At 38.8% G+C, this 10,443-nt stretch overlaps 1 protein-coding gene across 1 annotated transcript; it reads right to left on the bottom strand.

Annotated features, from left to right (window-relative positions):
* Window positions 1-6,789: 6,789 nt before the first annotated feature.
* LOC138036371 (uncharacterized protein KIAA1958-like) lies at window positions 6,790-7,443 on the bottom strand. The gene has a single exon (XM_068882681.1). It carries the CDS (start codon window positions 7,441-7,443, stop codon window positions 6,790-6,792), a length of 654 nt encoding a protein of 217 aa, XP_068738782.1.
* Window positions 7,444-10,443: the final 3,000 nt, after the last annotated feature.

Here is a 10,443-nt window from a genome sequence, read left to right as displayed (position 1 = left end):
AACCCTTGATCTTCTCCACAAAATCTTTTGTGTTATCAATATGGTGTGGTGTTGATCCAACCAGTGGCCCAAGGACAGAGGCCGCATATTTAGCTAAATTGTACATTGGCGAGTCAATACTACTCACAATTGGTCTTACAGGGATGGGCTTGGGTTTGTGAATTTTGGGTAGACCATAGAAGGCAGGAATAGTTGGTTCTGATAGCAGGTCTAGTTTCCTCTTTTCATCCATGTTGATTGTACGGTCATGGAAAAGCTTTGCCGTGAATTTACTGACCTTCTCTTTAAATCCATGCGTTGGATTATATCCTACTGGCTTGTAAGTATTCCTGTCTTTTAAAAGGTCTGTAATTTGTTGTTATAATCCTCTTTGGACCCAACCCTGAACAGAAAGGGGGGGCTCCGGTTCTCTCTGTCTCACACTTGGGACTGGGCCCTCGCCTCCATTCCTCGACGTTTGTCACGTGATAATTCACTAAGATGTGACAAACTTCACTGATGAAGACTGATGGTTTCAGTCGAAACGTTTGTTGATAATCAAGACCTAAATTCCAGAAAAAGATTTATAAATTTCTTCACTTGAATTGTACCTGGATGAATGATAACATTCACTTTCACGTTACGTCGTGATCTTTGTGCTTCCTATTAAAGTTTGTTACCATCACCTGGACGTGCCGGGAATACAAGCAGTAAATATCAATTCATAAAATTAAGACGTAATTTTCATAGGCAACCTAATTCACGTCGTAATTACACAACGTAAAATTACGTCATAAAATCTCGACGTAATATTACGCTGAATGCAAGAGTACAAAGTTCAATTTCTATGAAATTTTATGTCGTAAATTTACAGCGTAACTTTATGGCATAAACTTAATAAGTTAACTTAAATTTGTTATTTTCAAGGTATGCCCATTCTCGATGATAAATTAGTTATCATTCTCAGTGTTTAATAAGTTAACGTTCTCAGTGTTCAATTAGTTATCATTCTCAGTCTTTAATTAGTCAACACCCTCAATATCATTCTGGTGCTTTAATTACAACAGTTTGAGTGTCTTAAGTGGGGGAGGGGGTGCACTAATAATTGGTAATACCAATTCTATTAGAAAGCCTCAGGTTCGGCTTTCCGCAAGTTAATTGGCAAATTTTCGTGTTTCGACCAACTATTTGCATTATGAGAATTTTTTTGTTCTTGTTTTTTGGTTCTACAAATTGCATTTTTTAAGCAACTTTTGAGCAACTTTCATTAGAGAAAGCAACTTTGAACATTTTAAAGCACCTTTTAAGCAACGTTTTGGAAATCTCGAGCAACTTTAAGGAAGGTTTTAGCATCCAGTCTTCTCAGGAGGGGGGAGCACTCCCCCTGCACCCTCCCCTATATCCGCCCTTGATTTAAATGGTTTACTACCGTATTAAATTAACTGGCAATCAATGTATTGTTTCTTCTACCGTCTACAAAGCCTCAACACCAGCACTTTTTGCTGTTTCTTTTTCAGCCCTCCAATACAATAACAATAAACTCAGTCTCCTTATTTTTAACACAACAATATTAATATCATTCTTCCTATCTCCAGGTGGTACCTTGCGCACTATTCAGCACTCGGCAACAAAAACGGCGCATTTTTAGTGTAATTATTCCAACATTAATCACCAGGCGCGGGTCCAGGGAAAATGGTAAAACGGCCAGAGATATCCTTTAACAGGAGCTGCAAAAATTGCGAGTCTCTGGGGGTTCCGGCACATATGTTACCCGGGAAAAACCTTTTGGACTTTACTCCTTTAAAGTGCCATTCCTTGGGCTTTTGAGTCTTTCGGATAGGATATTGGCCAGGTTTCAATATTAACGGCGTGGAAATTTACTTGCATTTTTATAAATATATTTATTTTTCAAAAATCTGAGCGTGTTCTGTAAAACGTTGAAATTTGTCTGGATCCGCCTGTGATTATAAACCAAATTACAACATGCACAAACTTATAAGGGGTTCCCAATATTATACAGTAAATTCCACTATTCTTATTGGAATGGGAAGCATATGGAGAGAATTCCCCCATATGCACTGCTAACGTGTTAGTGAATGATGAAGGACCTAAGGGGTTCTTAAATCAAGAAACGTTATATTGAATAACAATGAGGAACAGATGCCTAAAAGCTTGATTTGCCAAAAAAAAAATTGATAAGGACAAACCTCTATGATGAAAACGCAGCCGAAATAAATTAATAGAAATGCTCAATCAAACTTCCTTAATGTGGCATTTTCCATAGAGATCCAAGACAGACAATTGGATGAGAATAGAGAGGTAAGCATTAATTTGAGTTGCTTTTCAATTATTTTTGCTTTTATCGTTCTGCAGCATAGGCTGTGTTTGGAGGTGAATGTGTTAGGGAAAATATGTTAAATGGTACAGATACAAAACTTCGGATGGTAATAGCAGTGATTGTGTTTAGTATTTTTTCCAACTACATTCTATGACAACGACAGAGAAAGACAACCAGGTGTAAGGAATTTCAAAAACTACGATGTTATACTTACGCTAGTTACTTATTGTTCTTACTTTCAGCTCACATTCCATGCAAGACACGGATTTGGTGGTAATTTTTTAGATCATTTATATTGCCTGGCCATATCATGCACAAATTTAGTGTTTAATTTCACCTGTGATAAGGTTTGTCCCATGATAAAGTATAACGAGGTGGTAATCGTAACTCTCCCTCTTCTTAATCGTGATGGGAGGAGGAATTTCTTTGGAATTCTTCATAGGGGTATGTCGCCCGGTTATCCAATTTCTGACTCTCTTTGGGATCAAAACATGCCATTTTCCACACCCGTATACAGGCATGGGGCTGGAAAATCCATTTTATTATTATTATTAACTTTGCCAGTCAAGCTGGCAGAGCGCCATAACAGCTTGTGCAAACTACTGTGGCCCATTTTTTACCTTCCCAACCCCGATACACAAAAGGAGACAGACTGCAAAACCTGGGAACTATGTGCCCTCCTCTTAGCGACAAGTGTGTGGGTTGTTTTACGTCCCACAGGATTATAAATAACTGAAGAGAAAGTGCTGCCTTTGTAACTACATGTGCAAATGGTGATATATCTTAGTTACTTCGAGTGGAAAGGACAAATTCCTTTATACGCTCTTGCACTCCCCATGAAAACCACAACTGACTTAAGGCCACAATGTGTAAAATCCTTTAAGAAAAAATCCTTTGGTGCGTCACGCACCTATATAGCATATGTAGGGAAGGTTCCCCGACATCGCCCCCCCAGAACTTAAAATTTCTTTCCATGACACATGGAAAGTCCTCTCCACCGCGAAAGCCCTTCTCTTATTTCTGTTGTGTTTAATGTTAAGTGCGGATTTTGTAAATTGTAAATAATTATATTAACATGTTATACAGGGAATTATTCCCAGAGCCAAGAAAGATCTGGAGCTGTACACGTGGAAGGTAACTACACTGCCGGAGAAATAAAGACCGCTGCGGACAGAAAGAATGACATGGATGGTTGCAGCATTTGCCTAACGGCCCCACGAAATTCAGTTTTCTCAGACTGTTACCACATTTATTGTTGCTACTCCTGCGCGAAGAAATTATGGGAAGAAGATGGCCACTTTGAAACCTTTCTGTCACGTAGATCCAAGAAAGATCTGGAGCTGTCAACGTGGAAGGTAACAACACTGCTGGGGAAAGAGAGAGGGTCAGGTGTCAGGAAGTGGAGAAAGACATGGATAGAACAGAGAAGTGGAGAAAGACATGGGTAGTTGTGTTAAACATTTACCTGACAGCCCCACGATGTAGATGTAGATGTAGATGTAGATGAAACATAAGGTTCCACTCATCAAACTTCAACTTCGCAATATACTACATATCTTAAAAACGTACTTAAATTTCATCGAGCCAATACTGTGAGTTATATCGACACTGACGGGACCACCAAGCTTCGATTGTCTGAGAGAGACAATACATGTTATCTTGATCAGTTGGCAAAGACTGAAAAAGTGGCTAGGAATACTTAAACACTGCATAACCCAACCTGATTCAGTTCTGAACGACCATTGTAATGAGCATTATGAAACGCAAAGACATCTTGATGCCGCCTTCTTAAAAAGATCTGATACTGGGCGAGAATGCTGACTTCCACGCCATAGTCTGTTCTAGTTCTCACTGGAAAAACTAAAGCAAATGAAATTACAATAAGGCTGAAAAACATATGCAGTCATTACAAAACCTTATTGATAATAATGGCTTTATTTAAGTGAAATATTTACATAATTAAAAGTTATACAATTTAAAAGTGTAGCCTAAGAGTCATCTAAAGCTTTCACAATAAAGAAAAAGAGAACAAAAAAAAAAAGAAAACAGCGTCACTAAATGCTAACAAAAGAAATATTACATTGAATATCATCATCAGCTACTTCATATCTAAAACGTTACGTACTAAAGATGCCACTTTCAACGCGTTCAGCATTTATTCATTTTTTATTAAACATGGTACCTCTTTCCTCCTTGATGAAGTCAAAAACGTAAGAGCCAATTACAAATGGGTCTTTGTTGCTACTGTATACTCTTAGACATAGCAACCGTCGAGAGAACGTGTCCATAGCACCGTGAATATATATTCCAAATGCCTGAAACTTGTCGTAGCCATCGATTGACCAGACCCAGTTGCTACCCTAAGAGAAGGAATCAAAATAACACAATAATGAACTACCTATAGGGCACACATGTACGTTTGGTTGGAAACATGTCACAAATAACTTAGGGTATGACTGTTCACTGCAAGACACTTAATTAACCGTGCAGGCAGTTAAAACAAATTCGTGCAGGTGCATTACCAGATTGGTCTAAAAAGGCTGCGTGCCCAATTTCTGTTTAAAACTTGAAGCTTTTTGGTCTCAGTCTGATAACTTACCGACCATTTCATCTTTCATCTGCATTGTATACCACTTTTTAATGAACAAATGTCTTTTTGATGTTAGAAATATCATCAAAAGTGTTAGTAAGGTTCAAGTCACACTATTTACGCCAATTTCCCCCGTTGGTCCAGTGTTGTACATGTGAGCAATTGTTCTGGAGGGGATATTCAAAAAAAAAAAAAGGGGGGTTAAGACAGTATGAGTGAAATGCAGCGCTGATGCTATTAGGTTTGATAAACTTCCTTACCTTTGCATTCAGCAGTCTTCTCCTCTGTAACCCATCATCATCTATCATCGTCATCATATTATGCACTTGATCTCTTAGGATACAAATGTTAACATTTCTGCATTAGCTTTTGTGGGAAAAAACATTAATTACCCCTTACCTCTCTATCCCTGCCATCACCCTTACTGAAAGACCACCTTCAGAGAGTGGTTATGTTGTTGGTCAAATCCGTTCTCAGGTCATCCTCATTTTACCTTGGTTGTATATGCACTCTACCTAATCAACCACCAAAAAGAAAGAATCTTTTTAATGTTTCGTGTCATCACGCTCGTATCCATTCAGTCTCAACATTACAACATAGTAAGGGAACAAAGAACTGTGCTATGCACTTACCGGTATTCGAACTCGGACCCTCCAAATCCATAGTCTTCGGGGTCTTCATAATCACCACTACACTACAACAACGAACATGCTCAACTCAACACAGTTCGTATGGGTTATTGACCAAGCGAGTTCATGGACGAGTTTATGGACCTCGACTTCGTCTCGGTCCATAAACTCGCAAAAAAAGAACGAGGCCAATATCCAGCCATCTTGACCGAACAAGGTTGGTCAATAAAGGATTTATTATATGGGATAAGACACTAAAAAAGTGAGCTTTGTACTTTGGTTTATTTTCAGTGACTGAAAACGAAGCCAGTTACATGCAAAAATCAATGGCGCGTTCTCCTTTATCCTAATTGGATGAATGCAGAGATACAATCATTTGATTGGTTTACATTTTTGACGAGTAAATGTCTAACGCGTACGTCTGAATGGAATGACAAATGTACGAAACCGCTCGAGGCAAATTCGAAAAGTCTTTTGAACCTTAAAAATGTCCCAAAATGGCTTAAATTTTGAGCACTTAAGTTCTAAAGAGTGCTTAACCATTATAGCAAAGGTGTTCATTTCATCTGGCCGTCGCTTTCGCCGATCCTTGGGCGCTTCGAAGAACTGTCGCTCGGCTCTGTGGTGCGAAGCTGCCCCGACGTAAGCTGGATGTTGAAGGTACAGTCATTAAAACTTCCAGTTGTTGCTCCTGAGAAAAAACCTGAGCCCATCTGGACTGGATTAAAGGTGGCAGACTCAACACTGGTAACTGAAGGGGTGGAACGAGTTGTGGTTTCTGTGCGAGTGGAGATGCTAGCCGGCCGGTTGCTGCTCGAGTGGCTCAGCCGTTGATGTTCATACGAGGCCGATTTGTAATCGTCGAGACTTTTCAGACTGCGATGACCACTTAACTGTGCCACAAAATTATTTGGGACGTCTGCATCGAGGAGACGCGAAATGCAGGTCTTTCTCACCGAGTGGTTGGTTACTCTGCCTTGTAAACCAGCATTTTTCGCAGCGGTAGAGAGAAATTTGCCGATTTCATTTTTTCCAAGCGGACTTCGCATATACCACACTTCGTCATCTGGTTTTCGCTGATGTTTGACTGCGAGGTAAAAGGGGGAATCTGGCTTATTCATCTCCGAAGGACGACGGCGAGCAAATTCTTTGAAGATTTTAACCGGGCAACGCTCATTCCCGGTTGCTTGCGCAGTAGGATGGAAAGCACGAACACTGTATGGCTTGTCTTGGCCTTGACGTGTTTTGGATCCTCACTCATATCTGCACACAAGAATCTCATTCTCCGTGTCTGGGTCTTTCTCCAGAGTGACGTCTCCCCACTTTAATCGGCGGCTTTCGTCACGAGCTCTGAACCCAAAGTGAAGGGCAATTATCCACCACAAGGTACGCTGCAAGATTGTTGGATTTGAGGTCCCAAATTCACCGCACTCAAAAAGCTTGTCTTCCTCGGCCTCTGTCAGCTCACGGGTAGCTTGTGGTTTGTTCCCTTTGCCATGTTCTACGACAAGTTGTCGGCGTTTGGCACTTAAGACTTCTCTTGAGAGTTTGAAGTTGTCTCCTTCAATAATATTTACATTTGAACCTCTTTCGTTCAAGGAGTGTTGAAGACTTCGTTGAAAGGACGTCAAACTGCCAGGCTCGTACTCTGTGCCGTCTAATTTGTTCAAACTTTTGAAAAATTTGCACAACAGCAAATTCAATTCTTCCTCAGGTATGTCAGACAGTTCCCTGTTCTCGTTTTCTTGTAAGCAAAACCGCTTCCATGCCTTCATGTCACTTTGCGTTTTAACCTTTGTGTTTGCCGGTTTTTGTTGCAAAATAAATTTATGAAACTCGTCAACATTTTTGTTTTCTTTGTTTTCATTCTTGTTGACAAATTCGGTTTTCTCGTTTTCCAATTCCATCGATACAGAGACCACAAGAAATCTTTAAGTGTCACGGAAAAGACTTTTCGGGAGACAAATTACGAAACAGAATTTTGTTGAGCCGGCTTCAGAGAAATTTTTCTTGCGGGACAAAGCGCGTAATCCCGAGCGGGCAGTATCGCTCCATCTTGCCCGCTCGGGTAGCCAATCAGAGCCCGCGATTTGGTTCATCTTGCCCGCTCACGGAGCTACCCATGTAATAATTTTCATTATTTACTTCTATATAATATATACATCAACTGATATCCATGTATAGTAACCAAGACTAATCCTAACCTAACCCTATTTTTTCTCTAGGCTTAATATAGGCTCCAAAACGTTTCTTTAATTCATCTGAGTTCGTATTTGACCTAGGTAAAATGAGATGACCAATTTAACCTGGGTAAGAACGGATTTTACCGACAACAGTTACTTTGTCAAATACTCAACCTTCTTTTCTTACCCACTAGCTTTTGGGTGTCCTCCATTACACTTACCTTGTGACTAACAGATCATGATGCATTGTGCGAATGCCCACTAGTTTTCTTGCACTGTCGAGCTCGAACTGAAAATAATTGAAATCAGCATTTAAGTGACCATGTTCCGTAAAACGTTGAAACTTGTCTGGATCCGCCTGTGATTATAAACCAAATTCCACCATGCAGAAACGTATAAGGGGTTCCTGATATGATAAAATCTAAGTCGCCAAGTACATGATCAAGTCAATTAAAATCCGTTTTAGAATCAAATGGAAACAACAACAATACTACTGACAGGCAAGTATGCAGCCTGCCCAACAAGATAGAGAGTATATTAACATTTTCCTTTCAAGTTAAATCCACCCGTACACGCATGCTCCTTATTGATTAATTGATTAATTTTCTACGTTTATTGGAGAAAAAAGCTGGAAAAACTACCATTTTTCTCCACAACAAACATAATTACGTATATCGCAGGATATATGTTGAGTATGCAGGTCAAATATTGCGCGTGCTAAAACCATATTTGGACATTGTCACAATGTGTTGAATAATAAAATGGAATGTATGTGTGTACATTAAAGAGTTATTAATAAATATTTGCACTGTTAATTGCACTCAACTTGTGATAAGGAAAATGACAACATGACAACGGCCAAACTATCATGATCTACAACATTTAGCCAAGTTCTTACAGCAAATCATTCTGTGCACTGACAGAAACACAATTTTATGTTGCAAGACAATCTGTAAACAAGTTTTCTTGTGAGACGGGCCGAAAATGGTACTTTACTGCTAATCTAGATCATAGTTAATAGAAGGGAATGGTTATGAAACCCGTCAAATTTCTTCAGTGCAAGTTTTTGTTGTCTTTTTCGGCCTTGATCGTACACAAAACACAATAGATGTTTACTCTGTACTGAGGAACTAACTATAAACTAACCAATAAACGTGTTGGTTATGTAACTCATGCACAGTGTATGAGCGCAAAACAACAGATTGTGCACGGTCGTTGACTTTCCAACATAAATCTTGGCTTTGATGTTTGCTGAGCTTCAAAACCAGTCCCCTGTATTAACTATGTCTAGATCAAACGACTTTTTCATCCGCTGGATGCTCCTAGTAGAATGCACTGCCCATCTCACACTTATACCGGTATGTACACAGCCAGCCAACCAAGATTACATGTAACAGTAACTAAAAATGTAGTTCTTAGATAACACCTAATTTTGGATAAATAATAATTCTGTACAGATTGTCAAAGCTCATAGCGTTTCGTTTTGGTGGAGTAATGAGCACTGAAACCAAAAGAGTAAGATTCATATAGTTTTACGAAATTTTGAGCGATCATTGTTTTCGAACAGATCTCCACCAAAATGAACGGTTAGTGAGTGCCCCAAAAAGTTGAAATAGCAGAGAGATAAAGAATAGACGTTTGGCGCATTTTAATTTTACCACACGATCATACTTCATCTGTCATTTCAACTGACAGTGTAGTGTCTCCGTGCACTAATTCTGATAATGATAGGCCATTGTTTTCTATTACACATGTAGTTGTCCCAGACATTGATCCCCTCAGTCTGAAATGTTGGCTTGGTAAGGCCAGCAAAGCAAAGGCTGCAAGGAAGAGTACCTGAAAAATAAATTGACAAACAAAGGGAAGTCAATGGCACAATTTGCTAGAGCTGTACTTGAAATTTCCAACACAATTGCGTTAAGACGTTAGCAACAATAGCACCCTCTAAGATGACCAATATATTTGTGGATGAATTATTTCTAAGGGAAATTATAAACGGTTTCATCTGCAAATTTTTGTACCATTTTGAATTTGGAAAGAATATTGAGAATTGAACAACATTAAAAAAATTGTGTTTTTCTTTTCAAGCTAAAACATCTGGCTCGTTTTAGGTAGCTTATTCAAGGGAATAGATTTGAGTTTATTTTACATTCGGCATTCTACTTAATAGTTTATAATTATTGTGTCTTTATGTCAGTCTCAACGAAGATTATGACAACACAGTTTATTTTGTTCATACACTTTCAAACCTTGTACAAAAAAGAAGTGAAATTTCAAAAAGAATGATTGTTTCCAATTGCTGTTGATTCCCAAGAAATACTTTCAATTTTCACTGAGATTAGAAATATAGATTTTAAGTGAATAACAATATTACATGTACCTCTGTGGTGTCTGTGGTAAAGAATGTTCTTTGAACTGTCCTTCCTTGGGGTCCTCTAATTCTGTGTCAACATTCTCCAATGGTTCTTCTGGCAGCTGGTCTAGGGCTTCACTTATTGCATGTTGATTAGCCTTTAAATATGTTATTAAAAAGTCTGATAAGTTATTTTGAACCTTATAGCCCCACTTTGAACAGCATTTCTTGAAATATAACATCACATCGACATTTTAATCATAGCAGCAGTATACAGAATAATTGTTCTGCAGCTCACTTTTAAAGGATCTGTACATATAGTAATGGGAAGTTCATAGATTACACTGATCCTGTTTGGAGCACTTTGATTT

This window comes from Montipora capricornis, unplaced genomic scaffold, assembly GCF_036669925.1.
Source record: "Montipora capricornis isolate CH-2021 unplaced genomic scaffold, ASM3666992v2 scaffold_479, whole genome shotgun sequence".
NCBI lineage: Eukaryota > Metazoa > Cnidaria > Anthozoa > Scleractinia > Acroporidae > Montipora > Montipora capricornis.
The sequence above is the reverse complement of the archived record's forward strand: the minus strand, read 5'-3'. Positions and strand labels throughout refer to the sequence as shown.

Bases quoted from the DNA above. Each gene is read 5' to 3' on its own strand.
- LOC138036371 (XM_068882681.1), bottom strand. From the start codon at position 7,443: ATGGAATTGGAAAACGAGAAAACCGAATTTGTCAACAAGAATGAAAAC.